Genomic DNA, 26,429 nt, shown 5'->3' with positions numbered 1-26,429 from the left:
GGTGGTAACTCTCGTCCAAATTGGACCAATCGGAGCGCAACACATGTTGTTCAAAAAGAGAGGGAGGACGGGTTGAATGGTAACTCTCTTTTAAGCAGTGAGGCAATGTAGCTGTTAACGTTGGGATGGCAGGTACGTGTAAGCTAGGAGAACAGTTCATTTATGAATAGAATGGACATGGGGCTTTTTTAATGGCTCGTAGACGAGGTTACCTAGGTTAAAAACCGCTAGTTTAAAATGTGTTAAAGATAAGACTTATTGTTTGTTTTCTTGTTAGACTTAAGGCTATATGTCTATGGCACATAACACAGAGTTTATACTGTTTGATAAACATGATTTTTCACGTATTTTGTCAGTGCATTGCAAAAATTGTTAGCTGAGTTAAGAAAAGAAGGGCGTATGTCATTAGGACAAGGGGTGGCTCAGCGCGATAACGCAGCATGGAGTAATGTGCATATAAAAGGGGTTTGAATCTGAGGCTGTACTTTTTGGGTAAACATGTGTAGATTTATTTCGGGTATATTGCGATGTCTTTCCTATGAGAAGTAAGAGATAAATGTGGTCGGACATGTTCAGACAATGAAAAATGTATCAATAGGGGTAAACAGCTTGGTAATCTTGTTGCATCTTTATAATTTACAGTGACCCCCGAAGAAGGGCTGGATGCCCGAAATGCATTGGGTTTTGTGACAATAAATACTGCCTGGAATGAATTCACGTTTTCGTCATATTCTTGGTCAAAGTCCTAGTGACACCATGAGAATAGTAGAAACTTGGAAATGAACGTGTACACGAAGTGCGTTTTCTCGTCTGTGGAAGATTTGGAATACTGATGATAAATGTTTTGGATTACTATGGATAAATGTGGAATAAACAGAACTAATGTTCGTAAATAGGTACAGCCCAAAGTGGTGTTTTGCTGTGCATTTCTGGGGACTGGAGACAGTCCCACCTCTGATGAAGTTAGTACCCCTGTGCTTAGGGCATAGCACTACAGTAAATTGCACGCACCTAAGGATTAAAAAGGATAAAATGGTTCAAAAACTAAAGTTTAATAACATTAGAAGAAGAGGTGTGCGTCCTGCCTTCATGAACAAAACCCGGGAAAAGCCACACTTAGAAAACTTTGGGCCTACCTGGAATTCAGGCCAAATGCGCTCTGCAGCTAGGCCCTAACTCCCCTTTTCCACCATGGATTTCCTGTAAAACAAATGCAATCAACATTAGAATGTGCCAGCAGTGCTCACAGACCCCAAAACCCACCCCAACAACCTAAAAGCCCCCCAAACAGCACCCCAAAGACAGGCAAGTGATCAAAAGCGCAAAAACTTTTTCTGCTCCGATTTTCTCCAAACCACTTTTAGCCGGTATTACACCTTCCCAGCAAGGCCCCCAGACCCGTGAACCCGGGCAAAAACAAGTTTGACCCCCCAAAAAAGCCGAAAAGCAAAACCGGGAAAAGCCACACTTAGGAAACTGTGGGTCTACCTGGAATGCAGTCCAAATGAGCTCTGCAGCTAGGCCCTAACTCCCCTTTTCCACCATGGATTTCCTGTAAAACAAATGCAATCAACATTAGAATGTGCCAGCAGTGCTCACAGACCCCAAAACCCACCCCAACAACCTAAAAGCCCCCAAACAGCACCCCAAAGACAGGCAAGTGATCAAAAGCGCAAAAACGTTTTCTGCTCCGATTTTCTCCAAACCACTTTTAGCCGGTATTACACCTTCCAAGCAAGGCCTCCAGACCCGTGAACCCTGGCAAAAACAAGTTTCACCCCCCCCAAAAAAGCCGAAAAGCAAAACCGGGAAAAGCCACAATTAGGAAACTGTGGGCCTACCTGGAATGCAGTCCAAATGAGCTCTGCAGCTAGGCCCTAACTCCCCTTTTCCACCATGGATTTCCTGTAAAACAAATGCAATCAACATTAGAATATGCCAGCAGTGTTCACAGACCCCAAAACCCACCCCAACAACCTAAAAAAACCCCAAACAGCACCCCAAAGACGAGCAAGTGATCAAAAGCGCAAAATCTTTTTCTGCTCCGATTTTCTCCAAACCACTTTTAGCCGGTATTAGACCTTCACAGCAATGCCCCAGACCCGTCAACTCACCCGCAAAGAAGTAGAACACCCCCACAAGTGCAGAGTATTTCCTCATTAGCAGTAATCCAGCCATCTGCTTTGAGGGAAATATGAGTCTGGAGGAGGAGGATAGAGGAGCATGTTCTTGTGAACTTGTGAACCTGAGGAATGCAGACTGCGGCACCTTCAAATCAATAAGCAAATAAGTGAAGACAGTTCTGCTGATGGGCTTGTTTTTGTGATTAGGTGATTAAAGTTTTTTTTATATAGATTTTGCAAAACAAAGAAAGACAGACACACAGGAATAAAAGTGAATAAGGACGAAAAAGAAAGTTAGTGATTCACTGACTCATTTTCAGGGCTCGGTGTCAGGGAAGAAGAGCTCGTCCTCAAACTCTGCTAATTCAGACGGGAGTAGGTCAGTTAACAGGGAAGAACTTCCCTAATCTAAGTTGGTGTCCTCCTCGTCTTCTTCCTGCGTGCATTCTCGTATTTTGTAATCTGGTGGTATGAAGTGCTGATTCATCTTGATCATTGTTAACCTCTCCACATTTTTGGGCGAGAGGCGGGTCCTTTTAGAAGTTACAATGCCACCAGCAGCACTGAAAACACGTTCAGAAGACACGCTTGTGAGTTGGCAAGACAAGTAATGTATAGCCAGGTTGGTGATCTCTGGCCACACATCTGTTTTCCCATGCCAATAAGCCAATGGGTCATGAGAAAGATGGACCTCTGTTGAGTCATTCAGATAGGCCTGCACCATCGACTCAAGGTTCTCCAGGGTTCCTTCACTTTGCTTACTTTTTTCTGGGACCATTTGAGAAGCAAACCCAAGCTCAGTTAGCCAATCCTCTTCTTCACACAATATTACTGTTGTGTCTGGTGCAGATGATACGGTTGCTGGTGTCGTTAACGGCTGAGAGGGAAAATCACTCACTTCTGCCACAGCCACAGATGCAGAAGTGGATTTCTTTGACTGCGGATGGCCTGCTGATGTACTGCCTTTTCCTTCAATTTCCTGCCGTTCTCGTTCAAACCGAGTGGCTGACACAGCTAGACAATGTTTGTACTTTGTAACATCTGCGTCATCAAAAGGAAAGAATACTCTGCCTGCCACTGCCTTTTTGTACCGTGGATCCAGAATAGTAGCAGAAATGTAATGCTGTTCTGTCTGGATCTTTTCAAGACGTTCATCGCGAAGTAGGCGCTGGAATAACTTCTCCGCTAACTCCAATGCTTCTTCCTTTCCATCTTTTTCAAACCTAGAAGACACCGCCTTCAGTTGGTGCTCTAGCATGCGCAACAATGGGATAGCTTTTCCCAAATTACAGTCCTCCCTGCTGACTGCACGCGTGAAGACCTCAAAAGGACGAAGCATGTCTGTCAGGCTTTTAACTAGCTCCCATTGCTCCACCTGTATCCTCATGTCTATCCTAGGTGTACCCAGTTTAAAGAAATACTGATCGACTACCGCATACTGCTCATACAGACGCTCAAGCATGTAGAAGGTTGAGTTCCAACGTGTTGCTACCTCCTGGATGAGTGCTTTCACTGGCACTTTACGTTCATGTTGCAGGCACCTCAGCTGCTTCCGGACCTTAAAAGAATGGTTGAAATGTGTGCACATTCTTCGGCAGGTGGTCAGTAACTCGGAGACTGGACTTTCTTCACTCAAGAATTTTTTAACAACCAGGTTTATACAGTGCGCCAAACACGGCACTCTGAAATAGTTACCCTTATCCATGGCCTTAACTACATTGGCGCCATTATCCGTGGAAACATAACCAATCATGCGTTTTCTTGGGGACAGCCATTCAAAGACCTTTGTGTTCAACTCATGCAAAATGTTTTCTCCTGTATGAGTTTTCTCCATGGCAAACATGGCTCTTGTTGCATGTTTCCGAGCAGCTTTATAAACTTTGTCCGTGTCAACACCTGCGTTTAGCTTTGCTTTAACCCCTGAAAAAGAGACCCATTGTGCAGTGATGCACATGTAATCAGTGGCTGCGCAACTGGTCCACATGTCTGTTGTCAGATGTATAGTGTGAACAGCTCTCTTCTTCAAAGCTGCCCAATCACCTCCAGCACATCTTCATGTAGTGCTGGAACCGCAACTCTGGCAAAATAGAACCGGCTAGGAACCTTCCATTTAGGGCAGAGCGTTGCCACCATTTCAAGAAAACCCACCCCTTCCACAAAATAAAAAGGGAGAAGGTCCAGCGCTAGCATTTTAGCCAGCTTAGTGTTATACAGACGTGCCGTTGGGTGGTTGTGTTCAAATGGCAAATCTGAAAACAACATGCTTCTAATGGTGGGCTGGACCATTTTACGGGATGATGATGACTTCTTCGACCCAGTTACGCTCAGTGATGATGAACTTTTTCGCATTGGTGTCTCACTCTCTCCCACACTCTTAGTTTGGCTCATATATCTTCCAGGGGGTGTGCTGCTGACAGGGGTACTGGGTGTATTTGAAGAAATGTTTGACGCTTCTTCCTCCTCGTCATCAGCAGATGAAACATCAACGGATACAATTTGTTGACTTGCAATTCGGGCTGCCTTGATCTCCCTTAGGTGCGCATGCCATTTGAAAGAGTGCTGTCTCTCAAGATGACCTCTCTGGCCTCCGGTACCATAGTTGGTACCAAGCTTACCACGACTAACTCGAACCTTACAAATGGTACAAATGGCTATGTTTTCCCAACATTTGAAGTCCCAAACTGCGGACTTCAAATGTCTGTGGGGGGCGGAGGAGGCGATACTGGGAATGCTGCTAATGCCAGATGAAGTGGAGGATGTGTGTTGCCGAAATTTAGTTGGTTGTGCACTTACAGCACCACTAATTGAGGAAACGGAGGTCGAGGTGGATGGAGGTCCCTTCTGGCGAAAAATAATGGAAGCTGTAGGTGGTGGTGTACTAGTTAACTGCATTGGTGGTGGTCCCATTGACACGTCGCCAGCATCACGCTCAGCAGCATTTCGGGATAGGGTAAAAATGTCTGTTTGCTGCATGCCCGCTGAGGCTGGAGTGACATCTATGATTACTGCGTTGTCGTCGTGAGAGTCTTCATCAGCGCATTCAGCAGGAGTATACGCCACTTCTTGTTCAGCGTCATCATCACACTCCATAACTCTGAGACTTTCGGGGACCTTCCTTTTACGCTTAGCTACCTTTGTCAGATCATGGTGTGCCTCACTCTCAGACAGGCCTGTTGGTTCCCAATTTTCATCCATATCATCAGAAGGAAGGGGGCTTGAAGAAGATGTAGACACCATCCTTGATATTTTCCTTGCTAGGGATCTAGAAGACAATGAATCATCAGGAGGAGTGGCTTCCTCATATGATACCTCGGCTTGAATGTCGATTTCCTGATGTGCCCCTACTTCGGGAGAACCAACTATTGTGGGCACTTGTGCCGCTCCATGCACCTCTGCTTGCGCCTCTCCTTGCGCCGCCTCTCCTTCCACATGTACTTGGGCTTGTACTTGCACATGTGGTTGTTTTTGCGGCTGTGGTTGTTGAACACTCGTCAGATGAGTTACAACAACCTGTGTTGATTGAGGGATGCTGCTACTTTCTGGCGATGAGCCAACATCACTGGTCGATGGTGATTGAACAACTATACTGGCTGCCTCTGCAGCACTCAAGGGCTTGGACCTAAGTTGGCGTGGTGGTGGTGGCACTGAGCCCAATGGAGCGGAGGTGCTGCTCCCAGCTTGGTCCCCAGCAGACCCCGCTGCTGCTGCAGGTGTACTCTTTTTTCCCCAAAAAATGTGGCGGTGGTCACACCAGTCTCCTTGGTAAGTGGCGCCACTTGCTTCTTCTGCTCCTTACTGGCAACTTTCTTGCTAGAGGAGCTACGGGCAACTTTTTTTGGGGCCATCTTCTTCAGATGTCAGAACAGCAGGCCGCAGTTGCACAAGTTGCAGAGTTGTCTGTGGCCACACGTGACCTTGTGCTGCACACACTGCAGCAGGACTTCTTCCTGGCACTGATGAGGAATGATGAGGCTGATCATTCGTCTTTCTGCACCTAAAAGCAAACGAAGCCAGAGGAACATCAGTTAAATAAATGTTGCATATGTAGCTCTTCAATTAATAGTTTGCAAGTAAGCATTTTTTATTATACCCACCCCCCAAAATGGAAAGACCAATAAAATGCACCACTGACAGAGTACCCCTGGGCATAATGGATGAAAGCATGGCAGACTGGGTGCAGGCCTATGGCACCAAAAAGCACATTGCCTGGCTTCAAAATGGCCCCTAGACCCCCACCCACATGACCAGGCCCTGCCTGGACCAGGCCTCAAATTGGCCCCCACCCACATGGACAGGCCCCAACACCACCCCAAAAATTCGAAAAACACACAAAAATCACCACAATCCAATGCCATCCATGCCCTCAATGATGTTTACATTCAAGACACCCCACAGAAAGACTCGGTCCATGCACCACTGAGTACCCCTGAGCATAATGGATGAAAGCATGGCAGACTGGGTGCAGGCCTATGGCACAAAGCACACTGTCTGGATTCAAAATGGCCCCTTGACCCCCACCACATGGCCAGGCTTTGCCTGTACCAGTCCTCAAAATGGCCCCCACCCACATGGCCATGCCCCATCAACAGCCCAAAAAATCGAAAAACACACAAAATCACCACAATCCAATGCCATCCATGCCCTCAATCATGTTGAAATTCAAGACACCCCACAGAAAGACTCAGTCCATGCACCACTGAGTACCCCTGGGCATAATGGATGAAAGCATGGCAGACTGGGTGCAGGCCTATGGCACAACAAAGCACACTGCCTGGCTTCAAAATGGCCCCTTGACCCCCACTCACATTGCCAGGCCCTGCCTGTACCAGTCCTCAAAATGGCCCCCACCCACATGGCCATGCCCCATTAACACCCCAAAAAATAAAAAAAACACACAAAAACAACCACAATCCAATGCCATCCATGCCCTCCATGATGTTTACATTAAAGAGACCCCACAGAAAGACTCAGTCCATGCACCACTGAGTACCCCTGGGCAAAAGGCCCCAACAACAGCCATAAAATCGAAAAACACATAAAAATCACCACAATCCAATGCCACCCATGCCCTCAATGATGTATACATTCAAGACACCCCACAGAAAGACTAGGCCCATGCACCACTGAATACCCCTGGGCAAAAGGCCCCAACAACAGCCAAAAAATCGAAAAACACATAAAAATCACCACAATCCAATGCCATCCATGCCCTCCATGATGTTTACATTATAGAGACCCCACAGAAAGATTCAGTCCATGCACCACTGAGTACCCCTGGGCAAAAGGCCCCAACAACAGCCAAAAATTCGAAAAACACACAAAAATCACCACAATCCAATGTCATCCATGCCCTCAATGATGTTTACATTCAAGAGACCCCACAGAAAGACTAGGCCCATGCACCACTGGGTACCCCTGGGCATAATGGATGAAAGCAAGGCACATTGGATGCATGCCTATGGCACAAAGCACACTGCCTGGATTCAAAATGGCCCCTTGACCCCCACCACAAGGCCAGGCACTGCCTGTACCAGTCCTCAAAATGGCCCTCACCCACATGGCCATGCCCCATCAACACCACAAAAAATCGAAAAAACACACAAAAATCACCACAATCCAATGCCATCCATGCCCTCGATGATGTTTACATTCAAGAGACCCACAGAAAGACTAGGCCCATGCACCACTAGGTACCCCAGGGCATAATGGATGAAAGCAAGGCACATTGGATGCAGGCCTATGGCACAAAGCACACTGCCTGGATTCAAAATGGCCCCTTGACCAACACCACATGGCCAGGCACTGCCTGTACCAGTCCTCAAAATGGCCCCCACCCACATGGCCATGCCCCATCAACACCACAAAAAAATCGAAAAACACACAACAATCGCCACAATCCAATGCCATCCATGCCCTCAATGATGTTTACATTCAAGAGACCCCACAGAAAGACTAGGCCCATGCACCACTGAGTACCCCTGGGCATAATGGATGAAAGCAAGGCACATTGGATGCAGGCTTATGGCACAAAGCACACTGCCTGGATTCAAAATGGCCCCTTGACCACCACCACATGGCCAGGCCCTGCCTATACCAGTCCTCAAAATGGCCCCCACCTACATGGCCATGCCCCATCAACACCACAAAAAATCGAAAAACACACAACAATCGCCACAATCCAATGCCATCCATGCCCTCAATGATGTTTACATTCAAGAGACCCCACAGAAAGACTAGGCCCATGCACCACTGAGTACCCCTGGGCAAAAGGCCCAACAACAGCCAAAAAATCGAAAAACACACACAAATCACCACAATCCAATGCCATCCATGCCCTCAATCATGTTGAAATTCAAGACACTCCACAGAAAGATTCGGTCCATGCACCACTGAGTACCCCTGGGCATAATAGATGAAAGCATGGCAGACTGGGTGCAGGCCTATGGCACAACAAAGCACACTGTCTGGCTTCAAAATGGCCCCTAGACCCCCACCCACATGGCCAGGCCCTGCCTGTACCAGTCCTCAAAATGGCCCCCACCCACATGGCCATGCCCCATTAACACCCCAAAAAATCGAAAAACACACAAAAATCACCACAATCCAATGCCATCCATGCCCTCCATGATGTTTACATTAAAGAGACCCCACAGAAAGACTCAGTCCATGCACCACTGAGTACCCCTGGGCAAACGGCCCAACAACAGCCAAAAAATCAAAAAACACACAAAAATCACCACAATCCAATGCCATCCATGCCCTCAATCATGTTGAAATTCAAGACACCCCACAGAAAGACTCGGTCCATGCACCACTGAGTACCCCTGAGCATAATGGATGAAAGCATGGCAGACTGGGTGCAGGCCTATGGCACAAAGCACACTGTCTGGATTCAAAATGGCCCCTTGACCCCCACCACATGGCCAGGCTTTGCCTGTACCAGTCCTCAAAATGGCCCCCACCCACATGGCCATGCCCCATCAACAGCCCAAAAAATCGAAAAACACACAAAATCACCACAATCCAATGCCATCCATGCTCTCAATCATGTTGAAATTCAAGACACCCCACAGAAAGACTCAGTCCATGCACCACTGAGTACCCCTGGGCATAATGGATGAAAGCATGGCAGACTGGGTGCAGGCCTATGGCACAACAAAGCACACAGCCTGGCTTCAAAATGGCCCCTAGACCCCCACTCACATTGCCAGGCCCTGCCTGTACCAGTCCTCAAAATGGCCCCCACCCACATGGCCATGCCCCATTAACACCCCAAAAAATAAAAAAAACACACAAAAACAACCACAATCCAATGCCATCCTTGCCCTCCATGATGTTTACATTAAAGAGACCCCACAGAAAGACTAGGCCCATGCACCACTGGGTACCCCTGGGCATAATGGATGAAATCAAGGCACATTGGATGCAGGCCTATGGCACAAAGCACACTGCCTGGATTCAAAATGGCCCCTTGACCCCCGCCACATGGCCAAGCCCTGCCTGTGCCAGTCCTCAAAATGGCCCCCACCCACATGGCCATGCCCCATCAACACCACAAAAAAATCGAAAAACACACATAAATCACCACAATACAATGCCATCCATGCCCTCAATGACGTTTACATTCAAGAGACCCCGCAGAAAGACTAGGCCCATGCACCACTGAATACCCCTGGGCAAAAGGCCCCAACAACAGCCCAAAAATTGAAAAACACACAAAAATCACCACAATCCAATGCCATCCATGCCCTCAATCATGTTGAAATTCAAGACACCCCACAGAAAGACTCGGTCCATGCACCACTGAGTACCCCTGGGCATAATGGATGAAAGCATGGCAGACTGGGTGCAGGCCTATGGCACAACAAAGCACACTGCCTGGATTCAAAATGGCCCCTTGACCCCCACCACATGGCCAGGCCCTGCCTGTACCAGGCCTCAAAATGGCCCCCACCCACATGGATAGGCCCCAACACCACCCCAAAAAGTCGAAAAACACACAAAAATCACCACAATCCAATGCCATCCATGCCCTCCATGATGTTTACATTAAAGAGACCCCACAGAAAGACTCAGTCCATGCACCACTGAGTACCCCTGGGCAAAAGGCCCCAACAACAGCCATAAAATCGAAAAACACATAAAAATCACCACAATCCAATGCCACCCATGCCCTCAATGATGTATACATTCAAGACACCCCACAGAAAGACTCGGTCCATGCACCACTGAGTACCCCTGGGCATAATAGATGAAAGCATGGCAGACTGGGTGCAGGCCTATGGCACAACAAAGCACACTGTCTGGCTTCAAAATGGCCCCTAGACCCCCACCCACATGGCCAGGCCCTGCCTGTACCAGTCCTCAAAATGGCCCCCACCCACATGGCCATGCCCCATTAACACCCCAAAAAATCGAAAAACACACAAAAATCACCACAATCCAATGCCATCCATGCCCTCCATGATGTTTACATTAAAGAGACCCCACAGAAAGACTAGGCCCATGCACCACTGGGTACCCCTGGGCATAATGGATTAAAGCAAGGCACATTGGAGGCAGGCCTATGGCACAAAGCACACTGCCTGGATTCAAAATGGCCCCTTCACCCCCACCACATGGCCAGGCCCTGCCTGTACCAGTCCTCAAAATGGCCCCCACCCACATGGCCATGCCCCATCAACACCACAAAAAATCGAAAAACACACACAAATCACCACAATACAATGTCATCCATGCCCTCAATGATGTTTACATTCAAGAGACCCCACAGAAAGACTAGGCCCATGCACCACTGAGTACCCCTGGGCAAAATGCCTCAACAACAGCCCAAAAATCGAAAAACATACCAAAATCACCACAATCCAATGCCATCCATGCCCTCAATCATGTTGAAATTCAAGACACCCCACAGAAAGACTCGGTCCATGCACCACTGAGTACCCCTGGGCATAATGGATGAAAGCATGGCAGACTGGGTGCAGGCCTATGGCACAACAAAGCACACTGCCTGGATTCAAAATGGCCCCTTGACCCCCACCACATGGCCAGGCCCTGCCTGTACCAGTCCTCAAAATGGCCTCCACCCACATGGCCATGCCCCATCAACACCACAAAAAATCGAAAAACAAACAAACATCACCACAATCCAATGCCATCCATGCCCTCCATGATGTTTACATTAAAGAGACCCCACAGAAAGACTCAGTCCATGCACCACTGAGTACCCCTGGGCAAAAGGCCCAACAACAGCCAAAAAATCGAAAAACACACAAAAATCAACACAATCCAATGCCATCCATGCCCTCAATCATGTTGAAATTCAAGAGACCCCACAGAAAGACTAGGCCCATGCACCACTGAGTACCCCTGGGCAAAAGGCCTCAACAACAGCCCAAAAATCGAAAAACATACCAAAATCACCACAATCCAATGCCATCCATGCCCTCAATCATGTTGAAATTCAAGACACCCCACAGAAAGACTCGGTCCATGCACCACTGAGTACCCCTGGGCATAATGGATGAAAGCATGGCAGACTGGGTGCAGGCCTATGGCACAACAAAGCACACTTCCTGGCTTCAAAATGGCCCCTAGACCCCCACCCACATGGCCAGGCCCTGCCTGGACCAGGCCTCAAAATGGCCCCCACCCACATGGATAGGCCCCAACACCACCCCAAAGAGTCGAAAAACACACAAAAATCACCACAATCCAATGCCATCCATGCCCTCCATGATGTTTACATTAAAGAGACCCCACAGAAAGACTCAGTCCATGCACCACTGAGTACCCCTGGGCAAAAGGCCCCAACAACAGCCAAAAAATCGAAAAACACATAAAAATCACCACAATCCAATGCCACCCATGCCCTCAATGATGTATACATTCAAGACACCCCACAGAAAGACTCAGTCCATGCACCACTGAGTACCCCTGGGCAAAAGGCCCCAACAACAGCCAAAAAATCGAAAAACACACAAAAATCACCACAATCCAATGCCATCCATGGCCTAAATGATGTTGAAATTCAACAAAACAGTTGCATCATGCACCCATAACTAACCCTGTTCCTACTGGATACTGTGGCTACCCACAATATATTTTATTTAATGTTCTGAAAAAGTTCCAAAATTGTAGTTGCACCAACTGTAATGCCCCAAACAAACAACATCAACTTACTTGTGAAATTTCTAATCCAAAGGTGATCCAAAGAAAGTCAAAAAGGCCTCAAATCCAAATATCCAGCAGCATCATCCACAAAAAGTAATCCTTCCAGGTCAAGATCCAAATCAAAGTGACCAGGACATGAACAAAGCACTGGGAGGAGCCTGCTGGACAGGAACAGGAAGTTGGAGACTGTGGGGCACCTCCTTCCTCCCACCCTCCCCCCAAAATGGACTCCTTGCAAAAATAAGTGCAGGCAAATGTCAACCTGAGGAGTTATTCTGATAAAAATCATCATTTTCAAGGTTTATGCTGCTTGCTGTTGGATTTCTTGTGCGAAATTGCAAATTTTGCAATCTCGCAATTGCGAGATTGTCGCTGCCCGCCGCATCTACGTGTTCGCAAGTGTTTACTCCCGCGATGTGTGATCACGGGCCTTTATGACATACTCGCGTTGACAAACTCTCGCTGTGCAAGGTGGCAAGCCGCGATGAAGTAATCGCAGTCGACAAACTCCCACAGGATCCCGCAGCAAGATCCAAAATGGCGCAGCACACGCAAACATGGAGAAAAACAACTCTTCAAACGCTGAATGACGGTAATTGAACGCCGCGCGCCGCAAAATTGTATAATAAGGTATTTGTCAAGCGCGAGCAAGCAAAAAAATCCGCTTCGCGCGAATTTGCGAATTTTCGGCAAATTCGCGAGAGTTTGCGGATTGCGAATTTGCCGAAAATCCGCAAATTCCGCGAGCGGAACGGATTTTACGCCCATGCTTACAGTAAACAAGATTCTATAGTAAGAGGTGCACAAAAGAAGATAATAATTAATCCATCTAAGTTCGTTGATGGATGGAAATATTTCCGAGCTGTGATCAGGAAAACAACTCACTTTATAATAATATGTCAGGATCCTCCCAAAATTTCAAAAAGATACCTGCATTACACGATCCAGTATGTTTCACCCGAGAAAGTTCTAATGAAAATGTGAAACGAGGAAGTACACCATTAACAAGTATATCATAGATACAAATTAAACCAGTAAATAGTTAGACTAGTGGGCCAAACCTCTTAGTTAACACATTGATCAAAAAAGGGAATAGAAACGTAGTAGTCCCAAAGTTCAAAGGATATTCCAGTATGTCGCCATATTTACTGTTTTGAGTCGGTTTTCCAAACATGTGAAGAAGATAACTGAAATATAAAAGATATTTTTCTATATATAAAAAGAATTCATGGCATCTAAAAGTCATTTACCGCTTGGAGTGTGTATTTTTGAGAAACTATTACTTACTTCTTTTAATAAAACATTTTCCGACGTGTGGAGCGACAAAAAAGGCTATAATATGCCTCTGAAAGAGAGGGAACAGAGATTATTATAATTTTGTATGGTCTCCAATGTGCTTAAGACCACCAGATTAAAAGAAATAAAATCCAAACACCGTAGTCAAGTAAAGGTCTAATATAGATAATCCAAATTAGTTTAAAACATCCTTTTCCGAGTAGTTCATATATGTCTATATCTCGTCCTTGGAATGCTACAAGATACTCCACTTATAACCATAAAGGGCACACATCAAAAAAGCACTCACCTAAAGAACTACTGAATATTACTACTTATATTTGAAAAGTGGAGATGCAAGGTAATATTGTAATTATCCAAATTATGTCGTTAAATCGCATGTTTCTTAGAGTGAGATACCTTATATGAGATCAATAATGTGTCACAAATTAGTCTACCACGGTAAATGCTGTAAAGTCAAGATTTTATTGACCACATATTTATAATGTAGCACTCACTCTGCGGTAAAATTATAATGACAGCAAATCGGGTCATTATGGCAAGAAAGTTTTAGAAAAACGTCCGAGTTACATATTTAAGCTCGCACGACTTAGTCGAAGGCCAGTAGCCCAATACCTTTAGTCGAGTAGCCTTAACGGTTGTGGACTCACCTGGTGTATGCCGTTCGGCGTAAGAACAGTGTGGACTCCCCAATCAGCGTCCAACACGATAACTGTGTGCCATTTTGAACGCCTCATAAGCTCATTAACCGGAAGTGGTCCCTAGTTGACCCGGCAGTGGTTGTCGCAATGTAAACACATCCGGAAAGTAATCACAACAAATCGACGGCCCTCGCGTTTTCTACGGCCATATTTGAAGGGGGTTGTCAGTATTTTTAAAACAAAGTACAAGTCCCATAACATGTTAAACGGCAATAGTTATAATACGTTTCTTAATATAAATACATGAGTCCAAGTAGACACACAGTCTATTTGACGAAATAGGTTATTTTGATATCGGCTAAAAGAAGGGGATATGGCAGTGTCTGTCGGTGTTACCAAAAAATAAAGATTGTAACACCCACGTAGTGAACGTAACATTTTAGTTTTTATCAAATCACCTTATGAAGTCTGCTAAGGGCTAAAACCTATACTCTGTATATTTTAGCATTCTCAAAGATTTTATAGTAAGTCAATCTGCCTGCACAGCAATAACAGATTGCAAATCTGGTAGATATATTTGTTAAAAGGAGACAGTTTATCTGAAATAAAGAAAGTAGAGTCCAAAAAATGTGAAGTGAGAGAGACCCTTGGGTCGTGGAGATCCCCCAATTTAAGGTTTGTTAGAGAGAATCACTTGTTCTAGAAGTGGGGAAAGATAAGCTTAACTCATGCTCCTCTCACTAATTGTTTCCATTACCTATTTAGGGCGACAGGCACTCTGCATGTTTGGGAAGTGGGGGGTTCATTACTCACAGAGCAGGGTTGCAGGGAAGGGGGAGTTGGGTGATTTATTTGTACTGTTTATGTTTTATGTTTTTAGGTATGCTTTTGCTCAAGTTCAGTATATGCAATGCATGATATGAGACAGAGACGTGTGGCTTTGGAGGGAGGTGCCCCTCTGGAATCTAGGCCGGAACAAATTAATGGATCGGGGGGGAGCTAGCATCCAGGTCTGGACCTGGAATGTCAATGGTCAGGGGAACAAGATCAAAAGAAGGTTGGTGTTGCAGTATATTAAGCGACATTCCCCGGACATAGCCAAGATACACGAAACACACCTTAGAGGTAGCCGTTACAAGGCCCTGGACCGATTTGGGTACCGCTTGAAAGCACACTCCGGCTACACGTCAAAGGCCAGGGGAGTGGGGACTCTGGTACGTACCGCGCTGCCCTTTACTGTTGATAAAACTTGGTCAGATGACGGAGGTTGCTGCGTGGCGGTCGCGGGTCACTGGGAGGGGAAAACAATAGTACTGTGTTCATTTTATGTCCCTTTCGAGTGTGCAGACGTTAATCTTCCCCTAGATAAGTTCTATCTGGTGGGGTTACCTAAGGGCACTCTTTTGATGGGAGGAGACATTAATGCAGTTATGGACTTGGAGATGGATGGTTCAGCATCGCAAATAGGTCAGGGGAGGGAGTAGGCTCTCGTCGTATTTGTTAATGCCATGGGCCTGACTGACCTATGGCGAACATATAATGTACATGATAAACAGCACACATATTACTCATCGAGGCATGCCTCCTTCTCAAGAATTGATTATTTGCTTGTGCAGGCGGACAGGGTGAGTGGCTTTGACGCACCGTCAATAATGGCAAGCGGCATTTCTGACCATTCCCCGGTGTGCGTTCGAGCCTTGGGACCAGAAACTAACAGGGCACAATTCCCCAAGACGGATCCCTGGCAGTTGGGAGATCCCCAAACCAAAAATAAACTCTGAGAGCAAACAGAGATCTATTTTTGGGAAAATACTGACTCAGTAGAGTTACACTAGACCCTGTGGGAAACCTACAAAACCGTACTAAGGGGCCAAGTCCAGGCGATCATAGGGGGAAAGAAAAAAGAGGTGGCCTTGCAAATGAATACACTCAAAGATTAAATAAAGTGTATCGAAAGGAATGTCGTCACAGCAGGGAGGGACTTGGACAGGAAAAATGAGTTGGCCCTTCGACAAAGATTGAGAGTGTTGGCTGACAGCGAGGCGAGGGCCGACGCCTTGGCAACGCAACACCGGCTATACGACATGGGTGACAAGGCCTCCAAACTACTAGCCTGGCTAGACAAGAGGAACAAAGACAGTTCATGGGTAGTTAACATACGTGATGACGACAGCTCATTATACTCGTCCAATCTAGAAATAGCAGAGGCTTTTGCCGCATATTATGAGGGCCTATACATGCCGAAGTGCACGAGGTCGGAGGGAGACTGTAATGAACTATTACGTGACTTTAAGCTGCCGAACCTCACGGAGGAGGCAAGAGAAACCTTAGAAGCAGACCTTACGATGAAAGAGTTGTCTGAGGCATTAAGTGCCCTAAAACCGGGAAAGGTGGCTGGTCGGAATGGCTTCCCAGTTGAACTATATAAATGTTTCGCATCCAAAACAGCTGCTCCACTACACAATATGTTAACGGAAGTGCGTGAAGAGGATCAACTGCCCTGCGGATCAGCAAGAGGCAACTATCATGGTCATTCTTAAGGCAGGCAAGCCACCTGACAAATGTAACTCATACAGGCCAATATCTCTGCTTAACATGGAGATGAAAGTTCTGGCCAAAGTCTTGGCTAAGCGGCTAGCGCCCATTATAACGACTATTGTGCAAATAGACCAATCTGGCTTTATGCCATCTAGAAGCACTCGTCACAACCTACGTAGGCAGTATGGAGTCCTCCATCTCACTAAGGACCCAGTCACGCAACAGACTGCATTGATGGCACTTGATGCCTCAATGGCCTTCAATATTATGGAGTGGCCCTACTTGTTTGCGGTCCTCAGGAAACTGGCTTTTGCAGTTGGGTAAGGCTGTTGTACTGTGGCTCGCGTGCTTGTGTTTATTTCAATGGCGTGTTGTCCAGATCGTTCCCGGCAAAGAGAGTCACGAGACAGGGCTGTCCCCTGTCACCCCTATTGTTCTCCTTGACTCTAGAGCTGCTGGCGCACTGGGTCAGAACAGATCGGATGAATTGGTGCATAGTAATGCCAGGGGGTTGGAAGGAGCGGATATATATGTATGCCAAAGATATACTCCTATATCTCGCACGGCCCAACTATTCGATAGCACATGCTCCACATATTCGAACTATTTGGTAGCTACTCGGATTTTCCATGAACTGGGCTAAATCCATGATCTTCACTAAGTCCGGCCCTCCCCTGCGCTTGCCAGCAAGATGCAAGGCCCCCATAGTAACAGAGGGCTTTAAATACTTAGAAGTGTATGTCACCCGAGATCCTCAGGTATTCCAGGCGAGGAATCTCACTCCCCAAATTGAGAGGCTCCATACAGATGTACAACACTGGAGAGCCCTACCGTTGTCGTTGATGGGAAGAGCGGCATTGTATAAGATGATGTCACTTCCGCATCTTCTATATATAATGCAGAATTCCCCCTATCCAATCCCCTCAACGGTGTTTGGGCGAATAGCGCAGAATGTCCAGGCATTGTTTGGCAAGGAGGAACACCCAGAATAGCTTTGGGTAAGATGCAGAGAGGAGTATACGATGGAGGACTAGTGGTCCCGGACATAAAACTGTACTATCTCGCCTCGCAACTAATGGTCATAAACGACTGGGTGTTGATGGACAGGAATGAGTCGGCCTATAGAGTAGACGAAGTAGCAATGGTGGGGGGAGTTGTGAATCGCTTCTCTAAGCAGGGAAGGAGTGTCCTAAATGGCCTAGACACACAGCAACAGTGGTGGCATGTTGGAGGAAAGTGAACAAAATATTGGGATGGCAGGGCTGGTTAACAAGCATGACGCCCCTGTGGGTAAGGGACCAATTGAAAGAGGTGGCGACATTGAGTGACTTAAAAAATGGCAGACAATAGGAATAGAGAAGCTGGAATACGTATGGCGGAATGGTGCACCTTTACCGTTTGGGGACCAACAGCAGGAGTATAGTTTAACCCTGACTCAAAGATTCTTGTGCCTGTCAGACTCTTCCAGACTATTCCCATCTAGAGGATAGGCTCTTGGCAGACCCCATCCTTGAGAAAGCCACATCTATGGACTACTGCAAACTTATAAATAACAAGTCTAACCCTTTGGTAGCCCTTAGAGAAGCTTGGGTTGAAGACTTAGGTAATATAGATGATGAGGAGTTAATGAAGGCACTGTAAGGCCCTAGAGAAGTGGTGATATGGTCAAGAATCAGGCTGGTGCAGCATAAAGTGCTACACCGTACATACTACCCATGCACCAAACTGTTTCAATGGAGAAGGGCGCTGATGCCGTTTTGCTATAGGGATTGCCAGCAGGAAGGTTCATTCTTCCAAATTCTATGGGAATGTCCCAAAATGGTGCTCTTCTGGCATGTGATAGTGGATGTAATGGCCAAAGTCTCGAATGTGGAGGTCACACTAGATACGAGGGAGTTGCTCCTGTTGATTAAAGGGGAATCAGAGGGACCCAAGAATATTAATATTTAGCTGATGCTGGCGGCAGGTGTAGCAAAGTGAAATATTGCAAAACTGGGGAGAACCCCATCTACCATTAGAAGCAGAGTGGGAAAATGATTTGGACTGGTGCCAGCGAGCAGAGGAAACATTGTGCAGAAGTAGGGGCTGCATGAAGAAGTGGGAGAAGATCTGGTAGCAGTGGCGCAAGCACAGAGGATATTGAGGGGCCTACAAATGTGTATTAAACATATGGAGGTATAATCAGTCTTGCAGGTTTAATATGTATGTAAAGTTGGGGCTTGAGCCTTTAACTCGCCTGGTAGATCCTTGGGAGGTTCTTGGCGTTCGATGAGCGTACTTGACTTCCAACAATGTAAAGCAAATTGAAAACTATATTGCATGCATGATTAGTCATGAGATGTATGTATTTAACTTGAGCTTATTGATAAACTTTTTGTTTAAAAATTAATAAATTATCTCGCGCAAACTCGACCCAAAGGTATTGAAACATTTTACATGAGCACCAGATACAATTGGTGATGTCTTGTCATTATTTAAAATTTTTGTTTAATAACATGTTAGTGTGCATTACATATAATCAGTGCTTACATATACGCAAGTGTGATTTTATATTTAAGTTGACAGTAGTTAGAGACTTTTCATTAATAAATAATCATAGTTAGATTATTATCATGAGGTGGCATCTTGCCTTTTTCCCTAACGTGAACTGAGGATTCCATTCTGCTCAAGAATGTTAAGTTAGACATAGTCATGATTTGAAAGGCCCCATGTTGAACTAAATGTTGTGTTTCTGCTTGTTGTGCATAATCTTTAAATGAGATGAGCAATAATTCGTAACACCTATGTGTGAGATAGACCAGTTGAGCTGTAACCTCCTTTGCAAGATATTCATGAAGGCGAGGAAGCTGAAATCTTCCATTGTATTATTATGAAAAGAGGGCCAACACCTCTGCCTCTCTTGAAACTCCATGCTTATCCCGCTTATGCCCATAGAATTAATCTCTCAAGCAAACACATTTTGGACTTTGCTTGATTGGAACCTTCATTTGGTTCTGCCATAGATGCTTCCTTTTGCTGACACCTGCTGCTTAAACTTCCCCCACTTCACTTCTGAAACATTAGCTTATCACTAGGGAGTTTCCCTTCAGGAACTGAATCTTTTATAATTTGTCTACAGTCCATAAAGAACTTATCTTTGTAATTGCTGTTCTAAAGTTTAAAAAGCTGTATTGAAGAAAGTATACAATGTGAAAATCAGTACATAAGAAAAAGGCAGCAAAAAGGTTAATACATTGTTAAAGTAGAACATCTGAAAGTAACAACCCCGAAGGGGGTAGATGAGCTTTACTAAGGGAAAAAAAGCTTTTAAAGGAGATTTTGTTTTAAGAGAAAAAAAAGAGTGGGGAAAGAGAAAGAAAAGAAAAGAAAAAGAAGAAGGAAAGAAGAAGAAAGAAGGAGAGAGAAAGGGAATAGCCCATGAAATCAGCTTATATATTAAAGGGTAATGCAGATGTGAACAATTCTATTTATATAGAACAGAACTACAGGTGCAAAATAAACTTGTAAATCATGTAACATCTCTGGAGAGGATGTCAGTTAACGGCAACCATACTAGGGCTCTCTTAATTAATAAAGTAGTCGTGGTGGCAAAGGCACGGTCTAGTCTATGATGATGACATAATAAATTCCACCAGGCATTATAAGATATCTTGGAGGTATCCTTCCAGTTGGTGGTTATAACCTGAAAGGAAATTGCTATGAAAAGATCTATAAATTTACGAACATTACAATGAACATCCCAAATAGGTAAAGAGCCACCTAAGAAAATATGTACAATTTCAAAAGGAAAATCAGTACCAAAATTTTGTTCAGTTGTGACCAAATTCGCAACCAAAGGGTTTTGACTAAGGTGTGATGTATTCCTATAGGTTCTGTATCGATCCCCCTATTCCTGACCCTATTCTGGTTAACAAGTTAACTAGCAGCCATCCCATGAGGCAGAAAACCCCCATGATGCAGGAACCGTTATCTGATTAAGCCACACTACGGCACAGGAACGTGTTATCTGATTAGGTCATAACGCTTGCCATCTAATTAGACAAGCGATATTCCTCCAGCCCCTGATAAGGCATACGGAGTTCTCAAAACAAATCAAACCTATGACAACCTGGGAAAAACCCTGCGGCCATTGTTTTGATTTCACTGAGAACTTCAGCAAAAGAATGTGCTAACGACCAGGTCGTATGACATCCTTATTGACGTATCTATGTCCATCCTTACGTCAATCTCGGCACCTTAAAGGTATAAATATTACCGATATTGCCCTATGCAAACACACGCGGTGGTGACGAGATCGGAGCAGCCAGACTTGCCGAAGCCCAGAGCAGAGCAGACCCCGCTGGCACAGCCCCGCCTTCCTGACGCGCTGAGAACGAGACGCTGCTTTCTCCTGCCGAGAAATCCAGCTCCGGCGCTTCCGGGTAGCCCTCGCAGGCAGCCTGGAATATCGAGACCAGAGACGAGAGATACCATCCCTCATTCATCCTAGACTCCTGGTACGGAACTGAATAACCCCTTGCAGAGAATTCTTGAGTCAGTCACTTGGCAAAACAAACTTAACTTAAACTGCTACTTTCTATTCCCGCCCACGTATTAGGCTTAGGTCAGGTACATCTGGGGTAGGCGTAGTTAGAAACACCAGTTGAGTACGATTAGTCAAATGTATATGTGTATGTATCTATTTTATCCATTTTAACCCATCATATGGCTTAGAAACCATATCAATGTTTTTACAGTATTATTTTATACTTCTGCTTTTAATGTATGCACTTTACTTAACCATAAGTATTGCAATAATATCGATCCATTTCTCTTGTATGAGAAAAGAGACTGATCAATAAATACCATCTTTTATTGAACACGCCCGTCTCTTCCTTTTCTCTACAATCTGGTGAGACTAAGAATGCACGTACTGACTGAGTAAAATAAGTCGTCTTTTGTTTTCACACGACTCTAGAGATACACTCTTGATTAGGGGAGAGCAAAGTTGTCATGTTCTATGGTTGTCAGAAACTAAATCCCTTCTTGTCTATCCAGGGAGGTTCAACTCCTCCTTGCCTATTCGAGAAAGTTTCTAGTGAACTCTGAGCTAGCTGGCAAACCCAAAACTTTAAGTCTAATATCGACAATAGAAGACCTAGTTAACGTCTGGTCTAGGCCTATACTATTGAAGGTATTATTCCAATGCGCAGAGCCTATTGGGATAATAGGAACTACACTACATGGCGCCCAACGTGTTTAGATAGGCGATAAAACTAACGTAAGACATTTAGAGTAACTCAGTCGTGCTTTTTCACTCAGACCCCTTTTTTCCCAAATTACTCCAAAGACGTCTGGAGTGGGTGAAAGGTAATATCCGCCAGACCTCGCAGGAGGAAACTCCTATGTATGGTCCTTGGTTTAGTCAACGTTGAAGGATACACTGTTCCAAAATATTGTGCATCTAATCTTTGTTTCCATAAGAACCTGATCTGCAAAACAAACTAAATAACCTTCTGGACAGTACAATGTCAGACACTGAAGGAGAAAGAGAGGCAGTTAGAATAGTAACTGAACTCGCAGCAGCTGATAATGCACTGCAAGACGCAGACCCGGATATAATACTCATCGCGGTCAACATAAGAAAATCTATAACTTTAAAACTTATAGAAAATGGACTGACACCTAGAGGTGGCACAGTCATATTCGTAATTGAGGCACACGAATATCGGCAGACAGAGGTATTCTATTCATGGATACACTTTCCAGCAGCAAATGCTGTAACAAAGGTCTTCCACTATTACAAAACAGAGGAACCTCCTAATGAGTACACTCCTTTCGAGGAGGTGGAAGTACCACTTAAATTTCTAGAGCATCTGCTCTTATTTAATGGCGCCCTAAAGCATAATAATCACATCACCAGGCTCGGTCCATTAGGTAGACCAGGAGCAACGTGGCCGGTCCTAGCCGGATACACACCACATCCAGACATCGATGGGATGTCTGCAGCAGAGCTTTTAACACAGCTAAAACAATTAATAAAATTACATAGACAATTAGTCCAATATGTGATGCGGACTTCAACAATTCAACCAGCAATTAAAATTCCACAGCTGACCCCTCATCAGGGGAACACAAATAAAATTACACCACAGAACATACAATCCTGCCTAGGTAAAGTACCAGCTAAACGGGAACAAATACCCTTCTGGCTAGCACAAAAAATCACCCAAATAGAGGCGGTGTTTCCAGACACCACCCCGTTAGAAAAACACAGGATTCTGACTATCTGTCTTCCAATGGGAATCGCACCACACGTGGAGGACTGTGACACTTGGGGTACAGTCTTTGCTTCCATCTACACAAAAACGCATGGTGTTCCATCCATTTCGGTAATACCAGATGTGCTAAAACAAATTCAAGACGAATACGGTCCAGAACCCGCTTTAACTCTTGGTATGAAATTACTAAAAGACTTCAAGCAGGTCTCGGCTATATTATTAGCCAACATAAAGGGAGAAGCAGCAAACGTGGCGATCCGCCAGAGGTTAAAGGAGACAGATATAGCAGACCAACCAGCTGAAATTGCCAGAATTATAGAAAAATCCTATGAGGAACTAGGTAGAGATAGTTTAGGTGGAATACCAGTAAAATCACAACTGATTGAAAGTCCTGGAAAAATATTTTTTAATAATAATTCAACATCACAAAAAAAGAGCTGGGATGGAAACAAACAATCCAATCCTAAAGAAAAGAAATTCCAGTCCAGAGGAAGGTCTCCTCGGCGGAGAGAAAAATCTCCGAACCAAAGACACAGGTCACCCCAAAGTGACCCCTCTGGGAAAAGATATAACCTTAGAAATAGGGATAATATAAAGAAGCCTGATAGATATCAAGACATTGATACACGTCCCTCTCAATCTTTTCAGACTTCCTCGCAGAAATCGGAAAGAAGAGGACGATCAGAACAAAGAGAAGAGCACGCCAAGTCCAAAGACAAGGAATCTGCTCATCTAAAAAAGAAACTACAATTTCCAAAAAAGAAGGTAGCCAGTATCAAGGTAGTTAACAATGCCGAGAATACTGAGGACACAACTGAAAAACGGAGAATGGGCTCAGACAATGCTAGACAGCGCAGCAGAAGTGAGCATAGCTCGCAAAGTCCTTATGAATCTTCTGGAGACAGTGGACACGAATGAATATCTTCAAGTGGAAACTGCAGACACCAGAGTTAGCAAACCTCACAAAATATATGAAATAACTTTACGTATAGAAGGGGATAAGACTAGGAAAATAAGGGGACTATTTTGGGATAATCTCTCCAAGGGCTATGACATCCTTCTAGCTGAAAAAGACTGGCCTCCAGAGTTTGTCAGGGAGTGCCCTCATGGCAAAGAAATAATTATGCCTGCCTTCTCAAATCATATCCCAATTCATAAAAAATACACACTTGCCAGAAAGTGGGCAGTAGCTCAAGCTCCTGCTTTATATAAAAATCATGTAGGATGGGATGAGGACTCTCCTCCTCACAAAATCCAGTTAAAATCACAACCTACTGCACAAAGACAGTACCCAATTAAGCAAGAAGCTAAAAAACAGGTAAAAGAAATCCTAGATCAACTATAATACCAGGGGGTGATTGAAACTTGCACCTCACAAATGAACAACCCTTTGTTTCCGGTCTCCAAACCAGACAATTCATATCGTCTAGTTTTGGATTACCGACACCTTAACTCATGTTGCAAAACTTTTGCAGTGCAAAACTCGCATAGTGCTGCACTAATGAATAACATAGTGCGCAAAAAATACAAAACAACATTAGACATCTCTAATGGATTCTTTTGTCAAAATATAGCACCAGAGAGCAGATATTTGTCTGCGCTCTCAATAAATGGCACTCAAAAACAATTCTGTCGGTTAGCCCAGGGATACAAGAACAGCCCTGGAGTATTCTTAGCGAGAGTAACAGAATTACTACAAACATACGATGACGAGGCATTATCATATGTCGACGACATTTACCTAACAGATGATGACTTGGATACTCAATTGAAGAGAGTGAACACCATAATACTTGGGTTCGCAGCAGAGGGTTACAAATTCAACTTTAAAAAAATCCAGAATTGCCCATCTAACAGTCCTGTTCTTAGGATATGAATTATCAAGTGAAGGCAAAAGCCTGGCTGACAATTTCCTAGAGAAATGTGCCGTACTCCAAGCACCTAGAACACTAAAAAACCTACAGTCAATTCTAGGCTTCCTAAATTTCGGAAGAACATACATTGCAAATTACGCAGAAAGGGTCAAACCCCTTTATGATCTAATAAAACCAGATTTTAAAAGAACCAATTGGACTCAAATACACACAGAAATTTTGAGATCCTTACAGACAGACATGTTAATTAAAACAAAATTAGAAACACGTGATAACACACGCAATCTAGTGATTCGAGTCATCCCAGGAAGATGCGGATTCACATACCTGACCTCTAATGAGGGAGAAAAGGTACCAATTGCATTCAAATCACACTTGTACACAGAAGCTGAAAAGAAATTCAGCATTAAAGAAAACATTGTTCATGCAGTTCAAACCGCAATAGCTAGAGAAAAAGATAAAGCTGACGGTAGACACATCACAGTCAGAACAGCAGAATCAGCCTTTGAGGCATTAACAACACCGTGTAATTTACCAACAACAGCATTGAATCCGGAATGGATACAATGGGTGAATTCAATTACAACGGACAAAGTAAAATACTACTTTGATCCAGAATTAAAAGAATTGAAAAATGTAGAATATGAAAGAACATTCCCTCTGCCAATCGACATTCTGCCCTTACGACAGTACGCTTGTGTAATCTATACAGACAGACATGCTCAACCCTCCGTTTGGGGAGAATAAGCCTACAACCCCACATGTGAGATTACAAAAGAAGTGTGGCGCGGAGATAAACTAAGACCTCTATTAACAAAAACACACTCAGTAGAAACCAATTCAGAACAACAGACTGAAATAATAGCATTGAAAATGGCGCTAGATAATGCAGATCGCGAATTCCCGACACTTATAGTGTCCGATTCGTATTACTGCGTCAAATCATATAACAGTGATTTGCAGAAATGGATTCAAAACGGTTACAAAGATGACACAGGTGCAACAATAAAGCAAAAACTGCTTTGGGAACAAATAGTTCTTTTACAGAAAGAACTACCAAAGACTCACGTGACACACTCACGGAGTCATCAGCGTGATGGCGTTCACGTTGCAGGGAATTCATTGGCTGAAACAGCCACAGCGGTAGCAACTAAATCGGCTTCCGTAGCTCGAAAAAAACGTACAGTGAAGTATATTGACAGTGAAACAGTGCTGGCGGTGAAAACGTCATCAAAAGGCGACTGCTCAGCGCTACCGATCAACTATCCACTCAATTATACATACATAATCGATGAAAACTCCGTCCCTTTTGCTCGAATCCCTGGAGTGGGGGATAGAGTGATTCCAAACATGGACAGGAGAACCTTGTTAATAGCAGACGCACATATGGGCGAGGGTCTCAGACACCTCAAACTAAAAGATTCTCTGGAAGAATTACAATCAAGGTACTGGTGGCCAGGCATGAGCCTGCATCATACCATGTTTGTAAAGAACTGCCCAAACTGTAACAGAAATCGCAGTGGT

The 26,429-nt window shown here is 44.8% G+C and overlaps 1 protein-coding gene across 1 annotated transcript in view; it reads right to left on the bottom strand.

The window, feature by feature from the left end:
* The window catches only part of LOC144754796 (basic phospholipase A2 homolog ammodytin L-like), a 354,218-nt gene extending 339,889 nt beyond the window's left edge, over positions 1–14,329 (bottom strand). Inside the window, exons 1-2 of the mRNA XM_078643010.1 lie at positions 14,243–14,329; positions 13,584–13,641 (exon numbers count right to left, since the gene is read on the bottom strand). Coding sequence (XP_078499136.1) covers positions 13,584–13,641; positions 14,243–14,329 — 145 coding nt within the window. The remainder of the gene's footprint in view (positions 1–13,583; positions 13,642–14,242) is intronic.
* Between the last annotated feature and the right edge of the window lie 12,100 nt (positions 14,330–26,429).

Source organism: Lissotriton helveticus, chromosome 5_1 (genome assembly GCF_964261635.1).
Source record: "Lissotriton helveticus chromosome 5_1, aLisHel1.1, whole genome shotgun sequence".
Taxonomy (NCBI): Eukaryota; Metazoa; Chordata; class Amphibia; order Caudata; family Salamandridae; genus Lissotriton; species Lissotriton helveticus.
This window is presented reverse-complemented; position numbering and strand designations above follow the sequence as displayed.